The sequence below is a fragment of the Lemur catta genome, chromosome 6 (genome assembly GCF_020740605.2).
Source record: "Lemur catta isolate mLemCat1 chromosome 6, mLemCat1.pri, whole genome shotgun sequence".
NCBI lineage: Eukaryota > Metazoa > Chordata > Mammalia > Primates > Lemuridae > Lemur > Lemur catta.
Window position 1 is genome coordinate 108,486,341 of NC_059133.1, and position 23,211 is coordinate 108,509,551.

Below are 23,211 nucleotides of genomic sequence, written 5' to 3' on the forward strand. Positions count from 1 at the left end.
TATTTTATCAAATGATTTTTCTGCATCTATTGAGAGAATCATATGGTCTTTATTCTTTCTTTATTTATGTGGTAAATTACATTTATAGATTTGCATATGTTGAACCATCCCTGCATCCCTGGGATAAAGTGGACCCCACCCCCTGGTCATGGTGAATTACTTTTATAAATGCTCTTGGATTTGGTTTGCTAAAATTTTGTGGAGGATTTTTGCATCTATATTCACCAGTGATTTTCATCTGTAGTTTTCTTTCTTTTGCTACATCTTTTCCTGGCTTTGGCATCAAGGTGATATTGGCTTCACAGAATGAGGTGGGGAGGATATCATCCTTCTCAATGTTGTTGAATAATTTCTGCAGTATAGGTGTGAGTTCTTCTTTGTAAGTTTGGTAAAATTCAGATGTGAATCCATCTGGTCTGGAACATTTTTTTCTTGTTGGAAGACTTTTAATTGCTGCTTCAATTTCTGTGCTTGATATTGGTCTGGTCAGCAATTCTATTTTTTTCTGATTGAGCCTAGGTATGTTCTGTGTAAGCATTTGGAACTTGAAACTTTTCTCTAACTTTAAGACTGTTTCCAAAAGTTAATCAGAAATAAACAAATGAAGGAATGAATGATCAGAAAAATGAAAAGCCTTAGGCAAATTTTATTTCTCCAAGAAGAAAGAGTCATATAAATCAGTGCTTAAAATTAAAATTATAAACAGCTAACATTTTGGCAGTCTGAGGATGTAAAACTGGCTTTCATTTGCAAGACCTACTTAAAAGTCTTTCACATTGTATATTTTTTTTAAAAAAAAATTGGCACATATTTCCATGATGCTTTCTAAAGAATGTCTTCATTTAGATTTGACTCATCAGTGAATCTAGAGAAGAAGCTCTTCCACAGGAGAATATCCAGCAGCATCTGGAAAGGAAAGACAGAGTATTCTTTACCTAACAGATTTCATTGGAACTAAGTGAAAGTGAGTAAAAAAGAGTCAAGAAGTTTATCAGCATGTTAATAATAAAAAATATGTATGTACAAATGTAATATAAAATTATTATTAAATATAATTTGCCTGTAGTTGCACATTGAATTAATTGTCATTGTGGTTAGGTATCAGAGCTTCTGCTTTTCTGAGTCTTCATTCACTTACTCAACAACCATGTGCTAAGGTACTATGACAAGCACTGGTATACAAGGTAAGGATGATAGAGCCACATCATTGACCTCGATAATCATATAGTATACTATGAAAAACAAAACAGACAAATAGGCAATTTCCATGCAGAGTCATAGAGACTATAACAAGTTTAAAAGAAGGCACAATTGGAACACACAGAAGGGCCATATGTCTAAGTCTTCTCTCCAACACTATAAACTTTTTGATGCAGTGATATGGAAGTTGATAGCTGAGAGACAAGGAAAATGTGTGCCAGATAGAGGGCAGCAGCAAATGCAAAGTGCTGGATGTGAGGAGGAATGCTGTAGAATTCTAAGTAGTGGAGTTTAGTGAGATGCTACGGCAAAGGGGCAGAGTAGGTACGTGGTAAGAGATAAGGCTGAATAAACTAACAAGAACCACATTAATATGGGTGCTTTCTCCCATGCTAAGAAATATGGAACTTTTTCTGAGGGCAAAAGTACACCAATGATATAGTGAATGACTCATTTACAATGTCACCTGTCAGGTGACTGCATGTGAACTGCAAGTGCTTGGCTAAATGTTGCTAGTGAATCTGGGGTCTTTTGGCCTGAAGTTGCTAACCTAAAGGTAGAAAGTTGATGATGCCTTGGTTTTCTAAGAATAGTTCCAGTGTGCTGGGTGACACACTGACAGATTCATGAGGATGGCAGGAGTAAATAAAGTGTAGAGCCAGAAAAAAAAAAAGTTACATACACTTCATGAGATTTGTAAAAAGCTATGAAACATGATGATGCAATCACGAGGCACAAGTATACTCTTCAGTATGAATGCTAGTGTTTTCACGTCTTTAATTACATGTGTGGATGAGGAAATATTTAATGCAGTATCTATTAACCAAACAATAGAGAGGAAAGCCACTTGTTTTTTACAGTTGATCTCAGAAATCATTTTGTTAATCTCAATTTCATTCATAAAATTTGACAGGATACCTTCTTCCAGTTCTATAGTTATTTCTTCATAATATTCCTGCCGCATCTCAAATAAGTCAAATACTATTTATAATATTTAGGTAAATCAGATATATTTTCATGAGACGATTGCAAAGACTAAACTTCACTTGAGAAGTGCTTAAATAGAAAAATAATCACAGAAATAAAATAAAATTCCTATTTATTTACATGCAGACAATAGAGAATATATATGTGTGATGCTACTTACATTCATCTAATAAAAAGCACAATTAATATTGGTCTATTGAATATACATCATTTCAAAAGGGTAGCATTTTCTCTTATTAGTACAAAGGGTGCAGAATTCAAGTAAGATTTTCACATGAATGTGTTACTTTGTAATTCTTAGAAAAATCCTGCCTTTTATATAAAAGTATGATGAGTTCTTCTCACTTTGATGGATTTTTCCTTAAAATTAAGTTGCTATAGTCCACTTCTAGAAAATTAAAATTTTAAAATATGCTTTATGCTGCTAACTTTTTAGCTCAAAATCTTAAATATACACATGAGGAAAGTGGCACTATCATAATGTCATGTGAATATTGTGGCAGAGATTAAATAAAAATATTTTGCTGTCTGTATTATGACTAACGTTTTTTCATATGAACACAAAGAGTTCATAAAATTTGCTTGAAAAAAGGAAAAATATGCATTACAGCCAGTTTTCAAACCTAGTTTCTTAGATTCATGATCTTCTAAAATTAGAATAAGGCAAAAAATATATGGTTCTTTAATTGTTACTTTGATTTATTTTCAGAAATTAGTACCAAGTTTCTGAAACATCTGACTACTTATAGATGCAATTATCTACTTGTTTATGAAATGTGTGAAAACATTTCAAACTATATTGTAAATGTTCTCATCTAGAAGTTTCTTATTTAAATCTTTTATATAAAAGATATTGTCCCTCTATCCTCCTGCCTAAGCCTCCCAAGTAGCTGGCACTGCCGTATGCACTGCCGTATGCACTACCGTGCTGAGCCTTTAAAATTCTCCCCCTAGTCAAAAATGGTGAAACATTGAACAAATATCTTAAACTGGGTCAAGTATACTTGAACTATTTTTTTTTCCTAAACAGCTCTACAATTACCGTAGCTTTTCATTGTTGAATACATTTTGAGATTTTCCAGAAATAGATTCTTTGGTGAAATCAAATTTTGGATTGGGATGCTCTTCTTACATCTTCAGGGGACATGGGCACCATGTTTGGCATTCCATGGAGTTCTGGGTAGGAAGAATATAATTGATTCTGTTTGGTCATCATTGCTGTTTAAAGACTCTTGATGGTCTTTGCAATCATAGTCACAATCATTCAAATGATACCAACACAGAGAGACAAAAGTGAATGCCATTTTAAAAATTCAAATGTTTGCTTGATTTAACTATTTAAAAAGTGCTGTGCAATTGCCCATCAACAGGCACATTTTACAGAATTGAGATAAAAATTGTATAATTACCATGGGAATTAAAGATGTATTACTACTTATGTGTAAGAAAAAGACAAATCTTTTAATTTAAAAAGAGAAGTTAATCTTTGTAGTTCTACAGGTTTATTTAATTCATAAAGCTTATTTATCTTGGATTGTTATAAATAATAAACATCCAGATGTGGTTAAGTGTTTGCATGCCAATCATTCCCTTATGATTAAGGGTGGAAAATTTGATATGGTAGAGGAAAACCTTAAAAGTGTTATGAATCACAACCACAGTCAAACTAAAATCAATTAGAAGGAAGCCAAAGCACCTCTCAATATACTTTCTGTTATTAGCCAATAAGATTCAATCTCTAAAATTTAACTTAAATGCAGCTTTTAAAGAAATTTAAAAAGCGTCATTTTCATTACATATATTGAATAGCATTAATATTACTACATGGGTATCTCTTAAAAATGAGAGCTGCAGGGACTTTAAGAAAATGGAAAAATTTCTCTTTCCTCTCTTTATTAACACAGAAAATTATAACCTTTACTTAGCATGCATAGGTCCTTTAAAAAACTCAGTATTTCACCAAATAAAAACAAGTATTATATCAGAATTCGGAAACCCAAAGGAAAGAAGATAATATAACTAACCTCACTCAAGTTGTTCTTCATGCCGGTATGTGAAGTCCATGGGCAGGAAAAAGAGAACGTTGAGTATTCTTTTGAAGTAAATTCTCTGTGAAGACCTAAACCATTATTAAGATTGCCACCAGGAGGTGACTATAGGACTGTCCATGAGTGGTAAAGAAAGTTCTGGTCTCCTGTCTCCACAAAAAGATTGCTACTGAATGCTGCTAGTCTCTCAGTAGTTCTGTGAAGACTGCAAAAGACAAAGTTTAGTAGTTCATTTTTTTCCTAAATGATTCCTCAGTGATTATATTTTTAAAAAGTGACCTTGAGAGAAAATGGAATTTCCCACTAAATAGTGTTTTAACTCGGAAAATGTGTCACAGCATGCCGACTCTGTGCAGTTATAGTTTTGCAATTGTTCTAAAGAAGTATAAGCATTCCTAGGGGAATGTCTGAAAATAGTAATTCAAATGAAGTAAGGAGCAGAGAGAAATGTCTAACAATAATGTGAGGCTTAACAGGTAACACTTGCTGCCTTCTGGAATGGATCTATTTATAACATTCTTGAGGGTGTCATTAGAAATACTTGTATTTAAAGGGTTAGTAAGTGAAACATTACTAACCTATTGGAAATATGTTATTAGCTTGACTATAATGGCCATTCACTATGTGTAAGTAGATCAAAACACAACATTGTACTCCTTAGATACATACAGTAAAATGCTTATCACTAAGAAAAGGTAGAAATTATTGTATTTAGTAAGGCAGTATAAAGAAGTTAATATACTGAGTGCCAGAAACCACCAAGAGTAGCTGCAGTAATTGACTCTTTTGGTTTACTTTGTAATCTTTCAAAAAGTAGATAAACTATTTAGGGACTGGTAACAAGCAATTTTATGACAGCATCATTGTCTAAATTATAAGACTTCAAAAATACTTAGCTGAAAGCCTATTAGGTCAGGTTAATGACATGAGAATATTAAGGGGAAAGAAAGTCATAATAAAACAAAAAAGATGGAGAGATATAAACTGTTCTGGACTACCATTAAAATTATAGTATGTACTTAGCTTTCATGTCCCACTAATGTCATAAACCTGTCTCACTAAAAAGCATGTTTTCAAGGCAAATTAATGAACTAAATTTATTTTCTATTCCATACTTTGACTTACTTTTTAATTTTGTTTGACAAGTATTTTCTAGCTTCCAAGTCTAATTGATAGAGGTGCTTGTATTTTCCCAATTCAATATAATGAAAGACTTCTCAAGAAGTTTTCCTGTTGGAGACTTCAGATTCAAGATCTTTCATTCTGAGTTCCATCTGACTTCTAAGTGAAGTTCTCTGTATTCTTCAGATGCTGCTTGTGCCTGAATCAAATTAAAAGCATACATTTTTAGCAGTGACAACCTGAACAATTCTTGCATATTTGTTTCCTTCACTTTTAAATCAGACAGCCATTTTATTTTACTTTATTTTATTTTATCTTAAATTTTCAAGACAATGTCTCCTTCTGTCACCCAGGTTGGAGTGCAGTGGCCCAATCATAGTTCACTGCAGCCTCAAATTCCTGAGCTCCGCCAATCCTCCTGCCTCTACCTCCTGAGTAGCTGGGACTGCAGGTGTGCACCACCATGCCTGGCACATTTTATTACTTTTTGTAGAGATCGGGTCTCATTATGATGCCCAGGCTGGTATCAAACTCCTGGCCTCAAGTGATCCTCCCACCTCAACCACCCTGGGAGGCATGAGCCACTACACCCAACCTCAGAGAGCAATTTTAAATATGTGACAAAAGAAGCTGAGGTTTAAAACATTTAACATCAATTGTCAACTAAATTGATAATTTCATCTGGCTTATAAAGAATTGAATCATTCCTCAATTACTACTTATGTGATCTGATAATCCAAAGAAAAATAGGAGTAATTTAAAATTTTAAAATTTGAACAATTTAACAGAAATACAATTCAAGAATATGGTACAATTTCTAAATTACAATTTTTTTCTTTTCCTAATAGTCTTCTTTTATGCTAACTGGCCCAAATAATCAAATGATTCTCTAAGGAGTATCAGCCTTCTCAAAGATCCATTTAGTTACAATGATGACAGAAACTAAAAAAGCTAAAGGGAGCAACAGAGGCAACCTTCCTTCTAGAAATCTACAAATCCAATTGCTGTAATGGAAACAGAGGAAACACACACAATGTACACATCAAAAATATAATGTGCAGTGAAATAAAGTAAGTGCATTTCACACTTAACTAACCTGTAAAAATAGATTGACTTGTTTGAATTTTTCTACAATACCTTTCTTGTGCTTTCTTCAATCTCTCACTTATAGTGTTCAACTTCACCACATTGAAAGCGCAAAAATCCTGTGGTGCTGGATGAAGGTTGGAGATATCAGTATATAAAGAGATGAATATACAGATTATATAGAGATATAAGTATAACTATGGGTTCATACACACACAAATTTTCTAGTTCTGACTGCCAAGAAGCAATGAAAATAAATCTTGGTTTCTATTTTTTTATCCTTCATTTTATTAGTTTTTTTTTATTTCTTGGTTTCTAAATAACATTTTCAACTATAAGGAATCAGGTCTTTGGAGAAATGATTGATTCTAGGACCAGGCCAATGAAAATACCAGATGATCCTGGAGCATCCTGTGGTGCCAAAAACAAATTTAAAAAGTGTCCAAGAACAAAAGGAGAGGGCAGGTCAAAGAGGCATAGAGCTTACCTGAACAAGCTACCAATTGCCAAAGCTAGCACTATCTGAGCAACAACAAGAAATAGTGTGATATTGGGGGGTTATAATCCAAAGTGAAATATAAATATACATGAGTCATACTCATAAAAATAATATGATGGATAAATAAATGGGAGAGAGGAATCACCTTTCCTATGGAAGAGTTTCCAATAATTTATGTAGAAAACATGGGGAAATAGGAAATCACTATTAGAACACCACAGCAGTAGTCGCTGCAGGCAAGATCCAAAGTCGGATCGATATTATTGGGTGAAACCTGAAAACGAGATTTGTAAAAGCTCAATATATATTTAACCACATATTTACTACGTGCTGTGGTTAGTCTGATGCCATTATAACATACACAGGGTGGAAAGGGAAAGATAGTAAGTTCACATTGGAGAAACCTGGCAGACTCCACCTTAACCAGGTGATATGGTTAATGTCAGCAGTGATATCTTGCCCCCGTATGATGTGAGGAAAAGGTCGCTTCGCCTTTGTGTTAGTCTCTCCACAAATCCATAGCCCCAAACCAGACAGAGAAGCATAAACTAGGGGAATTCTATAAATATATAATCTGTATTCATAAAAAGTTCCAAGGTCATGAAAAACAAGGAAAAAGTGAGAAACTGTCAAGATTTGGGAAGACTACAGAATCATAATGACTAAACACAACACTGTATCTAGTACTGGATCCTGGAACAGACAAAAATAGGAATGGAAAAATGGTAAAATTCTAATGAATTACACAATACAGTTAATAGTATCATAGCAATGTTATTTATTTTTTTTAGTTTTGTTAAATGTATTATAGTTAAATAACATGTAAACCTTAGGGGAAGTTAAGAAAAGGACATGTGGAAATTCTGTGAAGTCTCTGGAATTCTTCCTTAAATCTAAAATTATTTCAAAATATATTTTTAAATAAAGCATGGAGGAGAATAAACTCTGCAAAGTATGGAGGAGAGCAGTAGGGTTCTTTGTTTTCATAGGGAGGTCAGAGAAGTTCTGACACCATTGTCATATTGTATCTCCAGCAAAGAGGAAGCCAAGCCTGGGCCATGTCTACAAAACCCTGATGACAGAGTGAACAGCAGATAGAGGGGAACTGAGGCAAGACGCTGGCATGTTCAGGGAAAAGCATAACAGCAAAACCAACAAGGCAAAGAAGACAGGGATGAGGTCAGAGAGGAGCACTGGGAGTGGCAGGAGGGATCTGTTAGCCCTGGGGAAGAATCTGGGCTTTGCTGTGTCACCTGAAACCATCTTAGGTGTTTGAACTGTGGGGTGGCTTGCACTGTCTTGAAGGCAAGACCCTCTTCTGGTTTCTGAGAATAAAATGTGGATGGGCAAGGACTAAGGCAGCAGAGGCCATCTGAGATAGAAAAGGACAATAAAAACTACAGCAAAAGATGATGCTATCTGGGTGAGAGCAGTGGTGGAGAGGCAGTGAGGCCTCACAGATACCAGATAAAAGTATAATTTAGGGCCCCGGCACTGGTGGATATATGACATATGGGTTTAAGTGAAAGAGAGACAGCAAGGATGACAGCAAGAACACTTTCCTAAGCTACTGGTATGATGTGGTTGCCATTAACTGAAAAACAGAAAGATTGGAGAGGGAGAAGATTGCAAAGCAAAAGAATGGGAGAATAGTGATTCCAAATGACTCCCAGGTACAAAGGCTAAGTGACCCCACAGGCAACTGGACATCCCAGACTGTAGATCAGGAGTGTGGGACCAGGCTGGATATATACAATCATCAGCCATCAGCACAGTGATGCTATTTAAAGTCATCAGACTATATAAACTTCCCTCTGAAATAAGTTTAGAAAATAAAAACAAAGAAGAATGAAAACAAACTATCAAAGGAGTCTGCAAAGGAATGGTTCCTGATGTAGGAGGGTAAATGAGACAATGTGGTGTTCTAGAAGCCAAATGAAGAGAGCTTTAGAACTAGACAAGAGTGGGGATGAACAAGGCCAATGATTACTCCAATATTAAATTAAGATGAAGGCTAAGAATTAAACTTTGGATCTAGGAAGAGGCCAATGGTGACTGACCATGGCAAAGTTGGGAGAAGGGGAAGATGGCTTGTATGAGTTCTACATAGAATTGGAGGAGAAGAATTGAAAACTATAAATATTGATATAAATTGGAAAAGAGAAATAGAGTGGCTTGAGGAGAATATATGGTAAAAAAAAAAGGTATTATTTATTTTCGAGAAGCAAAAATTACAAAATAATAGTGAGGAGAAATTCTCAGTGCATGAGGGGGCATTGGTCAATGTCTAGAGGTATATCCGTGTGTAGAAGATGGTAGATAGATTCTAGTGCAAGGGGGAGGGTTTGGTGTGAAAGGGGCATGGGCAGTGAGCATGCCTATGGCATCAGGAGAGAAGGCCAGGGCATAGACACACACAGCATGCAGGTGGACAGGTGTGGAGAAAATATGGAAGATCCCTTCTGATTGTTTTTGTTTTCTCAGTCTCAGTAGGAAGAAGGACCTCGACCAAAGAGTGAGCACTGGAGGTTTTGGAGGTTTGCAGGAAGAAAAGCTGTGAAATATTAAAAAAAAATACCGTGGGAGCATCACCAGACTAGAGAACATGTTAGAATTTGGGGGCAACACTGAATACCTTCATGAAGTTACTGGTCATGAGTCAAAGTGAGACCAAAGCTTAGATACCCTAGCAGAAATCTTGTCTGGATGAGATGCTGGCGGTTGATCATTAGATTCATCACCTAGCCCAGGGCTGTTGGTTGAGGCCTGAGACCCATGGAGGAAGGGACAAAGAATCATATGTAAAAAAGCAAAAGAAAACACTGCACCACTAAAAGCTTTGAAATGTTAACACTACTTTTAAAGCATGTAAACAAAAGATGAGAAGATGACCGTCTCTCCCCATCCCACTGCTCGTCATGGAGCACCTCAAAGAATCTCCTGCTTTGGCACTGGTGGAATTTTCAGCCTTACCAGGTGAAAGTGGTGGTGACCTGAGGAGGATTATGGAACCTGTGAGTGTGCACAAGCAGGAGGACACTGCTGGACCCACGAAGAGGAAAAGGATCAAGATGTGAACACCATGTGGTGACTGACTAGAACGTCTCACCACGAAGGTCCCTCTGAGAGTTCCCAGAAGGACCTGAATGTAGACTCTGTCGATAAAAGATTCATGAAGGTTTGCTGTGGGAGGAGGAATTCTAAACACAAACCTTGCTCTGGCTGGTACAGAAGGGAAAGTCAAAAACATTTAAAGCACAAGTGGACCTGACACATCACTGCTTGCTTGAAGACAGAAGAAAACCCATGAGATGGAGTGCAGATAGTTATAAGATGCCAAGATTGGACCTTGGCTAACACCCAGCAAAGAAATAGACCCCATCCCTAAAACTGTGAGGAACTGAATTCTAGCAACCTGAATGAGCTTGGATGCAGACTTCTCCATAGAGCCTGCAGACAAAAAACCCACCTGGATAACAGTTTGATTTCAGTCTTCTGATACCCTGAGCAGAGAATCCACCCAAACTGGGAGCTCTTTGTTAATAAATGAGTGTTGTTTTAAGCCCCTAAATTTGTGGTAGTTTGTTATGCAACAACAGAAAACTAGTACACTAGTCTTCATACATCTCTAGTGCAGGGCCTCATGAGCTTTAGAACCAGGACATTCATGTCTGGTCGGTGGCACTCAGGGAACTCAGTGAACTGGGGCCGTGGGGCATCAGGTTCTCTCAGAGGCATCAACGTACCTGGAAAATTGTGCTCATCTCCACAGTGATGGAGTTAGTTCCTGAGATCTTTTCCCCAAACTTGTTGGGTTAACCTTTGACCATGATTCAGTTTCAAAGCCATTATATTATATAGCATAATTCTATCCACAGACTCCCATTTACTTATAGAAGAATAGTAGGACCTTAATAGGCTGTGAAAAAGTTTTACAATGTTGATAATCACAAATGAGACCCTATTAACACTCATTATATCTGTGCCTCCAGTTCATTATTTCTTAGGATAATCAAATGAAGTTGTCACACAGAAGGACTATTGTTTTTATTGTGGAAATTACAGTTTTTTTTCCCCAGCTGGCATGTTAATTATCTCCAACCTAATCACCAGAAGATTCAAGGATTTAAAAAGGAATCAAATACACAAACACACACACACACACACACACAAATTTTAACTTTAAGACAATACAAATCTGGATCTAGCCAAGTTGGAGAAGCCTCAGCATCTGAAAGGTGAAAAGAAGGTGCACTTACTGGGGAATAACACAATGATGAGTTCCTTGGGTCTTCAATTTCTTCCCATATGCTCTGGAGAGAGTGCTGCGGAAGCCTCCAATCAGGACCACTAAGTGGCACAGACAAAACAAAACAAGAAGCCTGCTCTCCCAACCAAAGGATTGGAAAAGAATGGTCTAACAGCAGAAAACCTTGCTGGCAATACCCACCCAACTGCAATGAAATACCAGGATGGTTCCAGTGGAGTCCATCGGGGAGCAGATTATCTACTTCATATCCACTGAACAGAAGCAGCCATGCTTTGATGTTCTTGCCTGCTGGTATTACTGGCACCAACAAAGGAGCTCATCTTCTATTTCCCATCTGGCAAAAGTAGGCATTATGATTTTCACTTTGGAGTGGTAGCAACAGACAAAGTAGGAAGCTGTTCTCCATCCCCTGCCTGACAAAAGGAAATAATTTTACAGTTCCCTTGGCAATGTAGTATCAATGGGGTCCAGAGGGAACCTGAGCCCCCACACCCACCCAGCATGCAAAAGATTTACCAAGACAGTGTGAAGCAGAGCTAGTGTCATCTTTGCAGCCCTGATGGCACTGGAGTTCAGTAGGAAGCTGAGCCTCCACCTCAACTCAATAAGAAAGAGTCCCACACACTGAGAGGCAAGGTGAGTGTCACCTTCCCTACCCTGGAGTCACTGGAGACAAGTAGGAAGCTGAGCCACCACTGCAAGCCAGAATCAACACACTGACAAGATAGTAGAGTCCAGGCTAATCAGCACTTCCATTTCACATACTTCTGTTGTCAGCAGGGCCCAGCAGGCAACTGAACCTCTACGCTGCCCCAGCTACAATGAGACTGAGTGAGGTCATGCCAATAAGCAATTAGGAATTGTCTGGAAACAAATGAAAACCTTAAAAATTTCAGGAAAGGAAAAGAAGTTATGAGAAACAACCAAATGGTTATGGGGGGTAAGATGGTGGACCGAAGGCACCACCAGCCAGAGCATCTCTATAGAAGGAGAAGTTTTAGATGAAAGAGAAAAAACAGACAGACAAATGTAGATAAGAAAGGGGGCTTAAGGAAGGGTTCCTGAACCCACAGGAGACTCCAGGGGAAGAGGAGGAAGAGCAAGACTGGAAGGAGAAAGGCATCGATGGGAATTAAGCCCAGTGAGGCTAGGAGTCCAGGCAGAAGGGTACCTGGATCCAGTACCATACCCCTCCCTTGTATCTCAGACTCTTCCTGGGCTCTTGAGGTGCTGGAGAGACATTCTGTTGACGCAAGCCCAGACAACGCTGCTCCCAGTGAGTGGAGAGCTGCTTTCAAAAAGGGCACCAGACTCCCAGCACCGCTTAGTGCATCTCATGCTGCACAGACCCAAGCAAGATGGGAGATTCCACATTGCTTTTTGACACACCTGCTGCCTTTGTCTTCACCAGGGTGCCCCAAACATTCTGGTTCCATCTTCCTCATCCCAACACAGACATTTCTCAACTCTGGCCCAGACTGCAGGAGCCACATGAGTGCAGTGGGTCCTGGATGATGAGAGTGATTCCACACACCCGTCATTCTGGGTGGACTGCCTCCCAGAGAGAGGTTTGAAGAAGACGAGAGAGTGGACTTTCCTCCACCTAGACTCTTTTTCTTCCCTTCCCCTCCCCCTCCCATGGCTACTGAGAGAAAAAATTGAGCCACCACACAGAGGCTCCCACAGGGAATGGAGCTCATACCTTTTCTCTGGAGGTCCTGTAGCAGAAAAAAGAGGTGCTTGGACTGTGAGTGCACTGCCTGCTGGCCATTCCTGGTACTGTTGCTGGTGACTTCAGCAGAGTGGGACACAGCCCGAAGTGGAGGGACATTGATCCAGCTTGAGCATCCCAGGAGGGACTTGGGAACAGTATGCTTCTCCCTGCTATGTTCAGGGATTGATCTCCAGGGCCCAGAGGATGGGCCCACATGTCAGATCCAGTACACTCAGGTCCCAATCACAAAACCCAGGGGCAAGAGGGGATATTTGTGAATAATTCTCATGAGCTGTGGATGCCTGCAGGGGCAGATTGGGAGAGAGTGCAGTTTGGGTTCACACCTATGGTGTACATGTGGGGGCACCCCTCCTCCCCCAGAAGGGCCCCATTCCCAGCTCTGGCTGGGATCCTGGACAGGGAAACTCCCAGTCCCCATCACAGTCATAGTACAACAAGGCTGGCTTGAGGTCCTGCCTGCCAGCAGAGGCTTGGAAGAAACCACAGAATAGGGGAGGGTGGAAAGAAGTGAAGTTTGTTCCAGACTACCTGATTCAGGGTCTCAGACAGCCCTGCCTCCACACACAGACTTTCTGGCTGAGTAGGCCCTACTTCAGCCCATCCCTGGCAGCTTTGCCCAAAGGCAGGTAGCAGAAATTTGACCCCTGCTAAAACTTCTGTGGAATTTTAGTGCAGGTTCACGAAACCAAGTCACACCCAGCCTCACTCCCCTACCTGGACCTGCTGAAGTGTAAAATAAGGACACATCTGCCAGTTCCAGAGCCCCACCCACCATCTGGGACACTAGAGTTCTTCTGAGTAACTAGAGGAGGTCCCAGGAACCAAAAACAACACTGAAGCTTGTTCTTCCCAGCAAGCAACACCTACGGATAGGGAGGTCAGTTTACATGCCCTTTTACTACATTTACTGACTCACCATACAGCGTGTGGTCAGTTCTCACACAGAAGCATGACCTCAGGGCTCAGATATTAAACTCGGTATATGTCATTATCGAAACAAAAGAAAATCGAAAGGTTTTACCTCCAAAGAGGTAAAAATTGCTCCATACGAGAAAGAATCAGCAAAAGAACTCTAGAAGTATGGAAAATAAAAGCTAAAGAACACCCAGGAAAGGCTTCACCAGCACTCTAGCAATGGATACCAACCAAAATCATAACACTGAAATGACTGGTGAATAATTTTGAACATGGATTGTAAGAAACCTCAATGCAATTCAATAAAATATGGAAATACAACACAAAAAGAAAGCCAAAGTGCAGGAAATGAATGAAAAATTCACTAAAGCAGTTCAAGTATTAAAGAAAAATCAAACAGAACTTCTGGAGATGAAAAATTCATTCAAGGAATTACAAAACACAGTAAGAAGCCTTAAGAACAGATTAGGTCAGGCAGAAGAAAGAATCCCAGAGCTTGATGATACCACCTTTCAATTAAATCAGTCAGTCACAGAGAGAGAACAGAGAAATAAGGGAAATAAACAAAGCATACAAAAATATGGAACTATGATAAGAGGCCTAACATAGGAATCATAGGCATTCCTGAGGGGGCAGAAGAAAATACACAATGGTTAGATAATTTAATTGAGTGAATGATTGAGGAAAATTTCCTTGACCTTGCTAGAATTCTAGATATCCAGGTACAAGAACCTCCTAGGACCCCTGGCGGAGCCATGATGAAGAGGAAAACACAACACATAGTCATCAGAGTGGAGAAATTAAACATGACAGAGGTGCTCTTATGAGCTGTAAGGGGAAAGCAGTAAGTAGCTTACCCAGGGAAACACATCACACTAACTGCAGACTGCTCAAGTGACACCTTACAACTGGGGCTCTACTCTCACTCTTCTCAAAGGAAATAAGGCCCAACTAGAATTTTGTATCCTGGAGAACTAAGTTTCATATATGACGGAGAAATAAAATTGTTCTCAGATAAGCAATCTCTGAGGGAGTTGTTCAAGACAAGACCTGCCATGCAGGAAGTACTCAGAACTGCATTAGTCATGGATCAGCACAATAGAACTCATCAGTGTAAAATTACCCAAAAGCTAAAGGTTAAAGGCCAGATACCACAATGGCACAGAGATAAAACAAAGCAACAGAAATCTAATCAACAGGATGCACAGATCCGACCCACTTATCAAATATTTCAATAAATATGAATGACTTGAACTGCCCACTGAAGAGACATAAATTAGGTGAATGAATACATATACATATGCCAAGTAACATCTATCCTCAGGAAATACATCTAACTCACAAAGTCTCATTCAGACTCAAACTGAAGACATGGAAAACAATATTCCATGGAAAGGAAAACCAAAAGAAAGCTGGTGTAGCAGCTCTCATATCGAATAACTTAGTCTTCAAATCAACAAAAGTAATGAAAGACAAAGATGGTCATAATATAATGGTAAAAAGAACAATTCAACAAGAAGACATAACAATTCTAAATATTTACATGGTCAACAGAGCTGCACTCATATTCATGAAGCAAATACTACTTCATCTAAGCAAAATGATAAATGGCAGCACCATAATAACTGGGGTCTTCAAAACCCCTTTCACAGAACAGAACAAATCCTCCAAATAAAATGTAAACAAAGAAACAATGGACTTAAAGTGAACTCTATGAGAAATGATCCTAACAGACATTTACAGAACATTTTACCCAAAAACTGCTGAGTATACATTCTTCTCATCAGCTACTGGGACATTCTCTAAGCTTCACTATATCCTAAGCAATAAAACATGTCTCAACAATTTTTTTTAAAAAATGCAAATTATACCATGTATCCACTCAGACCACAATGGAATAAAATTAGAAATCAGCTCCAACAGAAACAATCATCTCTACACAAATTCATGGAAACAAAACAACATACTTCTGAATGATACTCAGGTCAAGGAGGAAATTAAGATGGAAATCAAAAGATTCTTTGACCTAAATGATAACAAGGACACAAGTTATCAAAAATCTGTGGGACACAGCTACTGCAATCCTGAGAGGAAAATTATAGTCATACATTCTTTTTTCTAAAATACAGAAAGATCACAAATCAACAATCTAATGAATCATCTCAAAGAACTGGAAAAGGATGAGCAAACCAATTCCAAACCCGACAGATGAAAAGAAATAAGAAGGATCACAGCAGAACTAAATGAAATCAATAATAAAAGACCTATACAAAAGATTTATGAAACAGAAAGTTCATTCTTTGAAAAGAAAAGAAAATTGGCATGATCCTGACTAGATTGGCAAGATCCTCACTAGAACCAGAAGCACAAAAGTCAGGGTGCTAATAAGCTCAGTCAGGAATGAAAAAGGAGAAATTACAACTCATACCATGGAAATACATAATATCATGTATGAATACTATGAAAATGTCTATGCAGGTAAACTTGTAAGTGTGGAAGAAATGGACAAATTCTTAGAATGACAATGCTTCCCTAGGCTCAATCAGGAAGAAATAGAATTCCTGAACAGACCAATATCAAGTACTAAAATTGAAGCAGCAATAAAAACTTTCCTAAAAATAAAAGTCTCAGACCAGACGGCCTCACAGCTTAATTTTATCAGACCTACGAAGAAGAACTGGTGCCTATACAGCAGAAATTATTCCACAATATTGAGAAGGTAGGATTCCTCCCCAACACAGTTTACAAAGCCAACATCACTCTGATCCCAAAGCCATGAAAGGACTCGCCAAAAATAGAAAATTGCAGACCAATATCCATTATGAATATACATTCAAAAAATGTCAAGAAAATCCTAGCAAATCTAATTCAGCTACTCATCAAATAAATAATCTATCATGATTAAGAGGGCTTCATCCCAAAAATGCAGGGATGTTTCAACATACACAAAGCTATAAATGTAATTCACCACATAAACAGAAGTGTAAGCTAAGACCATATGATCCTCGCAGTAGATGCACAGAAAGCATTTGATAAAATTTGGAACACTTTTATGATAAGAACGCTTAACAAAATAAGCATAGATGGGACTTACCTCAAAATGATAAAAGCCGTATAGGACAAACTCTCTGCCAACATTATACAGCATGAGGAAAATTTGAAAGATTTCCTGCTCAGAACTGGAACCAAACAATATTGCCTTCTATCACCAGTTCTGTTCAACATAGTGCTTGGGTTCCTAGCCAGGGCAATTAGATAAGAGAAAGAAAGCAAGCCAATACAAATGGGGGCAGAAGATGTCAAACTACTGTGCTTTGCTGGCAATATGATATTTTATCTAGACCCCAAAGATTCAGCCAAGAGATTATTGCAATTGATAAGTTCAGCAAAGTCTCAGGTTACAAGATTAATGTACATAAATTGGTAGCATTCATATACGCAAACAACAGGCAAACAGAGATCCAAATCAAAGACTCCATACTTTTCACAATGGCAACAAGGTAAATAAAATACCCAGGAATATATTCACCCAAGCTGGTGAAAGACCTCTACAGGGAGAACTACAAAACACTGAGCAAGGAAATAGCAGAGGACATAAACAGATGGAAAGCCACACCATGCTCATGGTCATACTGCTCAAACTGATCTACAGATTCAATGCAATCTCTATTACAATACCAACAACGTTTTTTGCATATCTCAAAAAAATAAATGAACACTTTATATCAAACAAGAGAAGACCCCCGTATAGAAAAAGCAACCTTAAGCATAAAGAAAAAAATGGAAGGCACCAATTTAGCAGTCTTCAAGCTATCCTACAAGGCTAGAGTATCCAAAACAGCATGGTACTTGCACAAGAACAGAGACATAGACCAGTGGAACAGGACTAAAAACCCAGATACAAAACCATCCAGATAGAGCTATCTGCTCTTTGATAAACAAGAAACATACACACAGTGGGAAAAAGAATACCTATTCAATAAGTGGTACTAGGAAATTTGGATAGCCACATGCAGAAGACTCAAACAGGAACTGCCCTTTTTGCCTCTCACAAAAATCAATTCACAATGGATTACAGACTTACACCTAAGGCATGAAACCTTAAGAATTCTAGAAGAAAATGTTGGAAAAACTCTCACAGACATCAGCCTAGGCAAAGAATTAATAAAGAAGACCCCAAAAGCAATCATGGCATCAGTGAAAACAAACAAATGGGACCTTATCAAATTAACAAGGTTCTGCACAGCCAAGGAAACTCCCATGAGAGCAAACAGACAATCTAGAGAATGGGAGAAAATATTCACATGCTACACATCCAATAAAGGGCTGATAACCAGAATCTATATGGAACTCATCAAACAAATCCATACAAAGTGGTCAATGACATGAACAGAAACTTTTCAAAAGAAAAGACTAATGGCAGACTAGTGGCCAACACACATCTTTAAAAAGTGGTGAACATCTCTTATCCTCAGGGACATGCAAATAAAAACCACTATGAGATATCACTTAACTCCAGTGAGAACGGCTTTTATCAAAAAGTCCCAAAACAACAAATGTTGGTGTGGATACCAAGAGATAGGAACACTCATATACTGCTGCTGGGACTGGAAACTGATACTACCCTCTATGGAAAGTACCATAGTGATAACTCAGAGAACTAAAAGTAGAACTATCATTTGATCCAGCAGTCCCACTATTGGGCATCTACCCAAAGGAAAAGATATTCTATGAAAAAGACATCTGCACTCGAATGTTTATAGCAGCATGGTTCACAACTGCAAAAATATGAAAACAATACAAGTGCCCATCAATACATGAGCAGATTTAAAAAATGTGGCAGATGTGTACCGTGGAGTACTAGTCAGCCGTATAAAAAAATTAAAAATGATTAACTACCTATTCTATTATATTGGATGGAGCTAGAGTCCATTTTTTTAAGTGAAATATCATAAGAATGGAAAAACACCACAGGCACTCACCATTAAATTCATACCAAATGATCAACACTAATGTGCACATATGGGAAGAAACATTGATAGGGTGTTGAGCAGGTAGGAATGGGGAAGAGGGATTAGGTAAATCCACAAATAGCGGCTATGGTGCATACTCCCTAGTGAATGGGCACTGTTTTGGGACAGTGCAAAAGCAATTATGTAATCAAAGCCTTTGTAACCCTATAATACTCCGACATACAAAATAAAAACAAGGAACCAAATGGAAATTGTAGATTTTAAAACTATAATAACTAAGTTAAAATTTGGGGGATAAACTCAATAGTAAAAGGGAGAAGATAGAATAAATGAACTTCAAAGCAAATCAATAGAATCTCCCTATTTTGAACAATAAAGAAAAAAACAGATATAAAACAGAACAAACAAGACAGCCGCGGGGACCCATCAGACAGCATCTGTATCATCAGAGACCCAGGGAAAAAAAGAAAGTCGAAAGAGACAGTAGGACTGAAAAAAATATTCAATGAAGTAATATCTGAAAATATCACAAATTTGGCAGACAAAACCCTACAGATTCAAGTATCTAAGTGAATTCTACATAAGATAAACCCAAAGAAGTCCAGATCAAGACATGTCCTTTAAAACCTTCTGAAAACTGAAAAATGAAGACAGATAAAAACTCTTCAAAGCATGCCCAAGAGAAATGATGTAGACTGATGGAGAGATATGGATTCAAATGACATATTTCTCATTCAAAACCATGGAGGATGGGAGGAAGAGGCCTAACATTTTTAAATTGCTGAAAGAAAAGAACTATCAGCCACTAAATCTGCATCCAGCAAAATTGACACTCAGAAAGGAAGGGCAAATAAAGGCATCCTCAGATGGAGGAAACTAAGACAAGTTGTGCTTAGCAAACCTCCTCTTACCAATGTATAGAGTGAGTTCTCTAAACAGAAAGGAGCTGGTATCAGAAGAATGCTTGGAACCTCAAAAAGAAGAACATCAGAATGGGAAAATAGGAGAGGATAAAATATGCTTCTTCCCATACGTTTTTGAATGATATTTGATGTGGCATCCAGTGCAACAGGGGCGTCACTTAGCACCATTCCATTTTAAAAAGTAAAAAGCTGAAGGAAGCTAAATGGAAATAAGGTTTCTACATTTCACTTCAAATGGTAAAACATCCACACCAGTGGACTCTGATAAGTTGTGCATGTATAATAATAATTAAAGTCACCACTAAGAAAATTATAAAAGATATATTATCAAAAACACTGTAAAAAAAATCAATATCTAATCCTAAAACTCCTGAAGTATCCAACAGGAGGGTAAGGAAAGAGATGCAGAGGAAAGAGCAAGATAATTAACAAACAGAAAACAAATCAAAAAGTAGCACACACCTGACCCTTAAGCATATAACAATTCCCTTGAATGCAAATAGTGGGCATGTGTCAATTAAAAGATAATACCAAAGTGGAGTGGGAAACAGCATGATTCAACAAAATTTATGCTGCCTGTTAATGAACGCACTTCAAATTTAACAGCATAGTTACAGCGAATGTAAAAGGATGGAAGTGATAAACTACGCAACCTCAGTTCTCTTTAAAAACTAATATGGCTATGTTAATATGAGATAAAGTAGACTTCAGAGCAAAAACAATTACTAGACATAAAGAGGTACATCACACAATAATGGAAAGGCCAACAAACAAGCAAGACATAAGAGCTGTTTAAATGTGTACACAATATGGCCTCTGTACACATGAAGTACAAACTGACAGAACTCAAAAGAGAAACAGATAAATGCACAATTTTACCTGAGGACTTCACCACCCCACTCTAGTAATCTACAGACAGAAGATCAGCACAGGCGTAGAACAAGTGCATAACACTCTCAGCCCCCACAAGTGGGTAGTCATAGAACAGTCCACCCAATAATAGCAGATGAAACTTTTTTTCCAATAATCCATGATGAATTCACAAAAATAGTCCATATTCTAAGTCATAAAATAAACTTCAAGAAATTTAAAACCATTGAAATCATACAAGTACGTTCAATTAAAATAATTGAATACACCTGGAAATTATGAGAAAGATAACAGAAATTATCCAAACAGTTGAGAATTAAATAGTACCCATCAAAGAAAGGCATGGGTCTAAGAAGAAAGCTGAAAGGAATATAGAATACATGAAACTGGATGAAAATAAAAATATAACTAATGAAATTATGTGAACGCCACTTAAACAGTGCTGAAGATGACATTTATTGCACTAAGTACCTACATTATTATAAAAGGAAAAGTTCAAATCAATAGTCCTAGTTTAAGAAACTAAAAAAGAGCAAGAGAAACTGAAAATAAGAATGAGGAGGAAATAGTGAATATAAGAAGAAAAATAATTATATGAAAAAACAGGAAAATAATAAGAAATCAAGAAAACAAGTAGCTAGTTCTTTAAAAAAATAAATAAAATCAACAAAAATCTGACAAGACCGAGAAAGATAAAAACAGAGAAGATACAGATCACTAATATCAGACATGAGCAGCAAAAAAGGCAGATGTTACAGCCATTAAAATGATAACTAATGAATGCTACAAAAAATGTCATGCTCATCAACTTAACTATGTATAACAAATGGAGCAATTTCTCAAGAACCACAAATTATCCAAACTGAGCCAATATTAAATAGATAACCTGAATAGCTCCGTAACTATTTAAGAAACAAATGGCATTTGGAATAAAACAGCTCCCTCTCCCCAAAGTCTCTAGGCCTAGAGGGTTTCACTGGAGAATTTTAACCAACATTCAAGGAATTAACACCAGGGTTATACAAACTCTCCTAAAAAATTGAAGAAGACAATTACTTACCAAATAGTTTTATAAAGCCAGTATCACCTTCACATCAAAACCAGACAAAGACAGCAAAAGAAAAAAAGAGAACAACAGACCAAAGGATGTCACTAATTTAGAAATAAAATCTGCACCAAAATATGAGGAAATTGAAGCAAGTAAGGTTAGTGTGAAAAGAATTACACACCTGACTGAGTTAGATTTATTTCAGGTACTATGCTTGGCTCATTCAGCAAGTCAAATCTCAAACACAGCAGATACCACCATTAGCGGTCAATGCTAACATCATCAGGAATAAGACAAATCAGATGTAGATCCCATGTTAGGATGCAAAGAGAAGATCCACAGGATCACTTCTGTGATACACTTGTCAAAACACACATGATCTAAATCTGAATGAACAGAAAAAATCAAAAGAGTTAGGCAAACTTTTTGTCTCCAGGAAGAAAGAGCCATATAAATCTGTGCTGAAAATTAAAATTACATAAGTCTGATGGCACTGTAAGAATTGTAACACCTCCAAACATTGACAATGACCACAGTACCTGAACCAAAATGATGTCTGTCTAAATGTAAATTTATCATTATGTATAGTGATGAAAATGGTAAAAGACGAATGAGAAATCAAGTAACTTCACTAAAGTATTCATGAAAACTTGAGTGTTTGGTTATTGAAAGAGCTCACACTTTGACAGTTTGAGGATATAAAATTGGCTTTCATTGGCAAGATCCAATTAAAAGTCTTTCACATCATATAATTTAAAAAAAAATTGGCATATATTGTTGAGATGCCTTCCAAAGAATATATTCATTTAGACTTGACTCATTAATGTATCCTAGAGGAGAAACTCTTCTAGAGGACTGTATCCAGCAGCACCTGGAAATAAAAGTAAAGAATTATATTCTTTACCTAAAAGATTTTGTAGGAAATAAGTGTAAGCTAGTAAGAAAGAGGCAAGAACTTTATTGGTGTTAATAAGAATGATAAATATATATGTAAACAGGCAATACAAAACTCGTATTGTAATATTAATATTATATTATCATATTATTATTATTATATTAAATATTATTGTCCATAGTTGCACATTAAATTAATTATCATTGTGGTTCAGCATCTGGTTTTCTCAGCTCCCTTCACTCATTCAACAACCACATGCGAAGGAACTATGACAAGCACTGGAAGGACAAGGTGAAGATGACACAGTCCACATGACCGACCTCAACAATCGTATACTGTAATATGCAAAGAAGAGAAGCAGGGAACACCCTGCAGAGTCAGAGAGACCATAACAAGTATAAAATGGGCACTCTTTTAACACAGACAAGGGCCATCTGTCCAAGTTTTCTATCAGTAGAGTACACTTTTTGGTAGGGGTGATACATAACTTGATAGCTGAGGGACAATTATCAGATAGAGGGAAGAAGTAAAGGAAAACAGGTGGCAGTGAGGAGGGACATTGTGGAATTCTAAGTAGTCTAGTTTTTGAGATGCTAGAACAGAGGGGCAGTGTAGGGTATGTGGCAAGATATGAAGTTGA

At 37.5% G+C, this 23,211-nt stretch overlaps 1 protein-coding gene and 1 long non-coding RNA gene across 2 annotated transcripts in view; one reads left to right on the top strand and one right to left on the bottom strand.

Moving 5' to 3' along the window:
* Positions 1 to 631: 631 nt before the first annotated feature.
* LOC123640217 (ankyrin repeat domain-containing protein 26-like) overlaps positions 632 to 23,211 on the bottom strand; it is a 46,110-nt gene continuing 23,530 nt past the window's right edge. The window contains exons 11-14 of the mRNA XM_045554698.1: positions 6,495 to 6,570; positions 5,361 to 5,556; positions 4,212 to 4,440; positions 632 to 906 (exon numbers count right to left, since the gene is read on the bottom strand). Of these exons, the coding sequence (XP_045410654.1) occupies positions 5,517 to 5,556; positions 6,495 to 6,570 (116 nt within the window). The 3' untranslated portion in view covers positions 632 to 906; positions 4,212 to 4,440; positions 5,361 to 5,516. The remainder of the gene's footprint in view (positions 907 to 4,211; positions 4,441 to 5,360; positions 5,557 to 6,494; positions 6,571 to 23,211) is intronic.
* Positions 7,316 to 10,513, top strand: LOC123640218. Its single transcript, XR_006735912.1, has 2 exons — positions 7,316 to 7,667; positions 9,427 to 10,513. It is a non-coding gene; the product is annotated as an uncharacterized LOC123640218 (long non-coding RNA).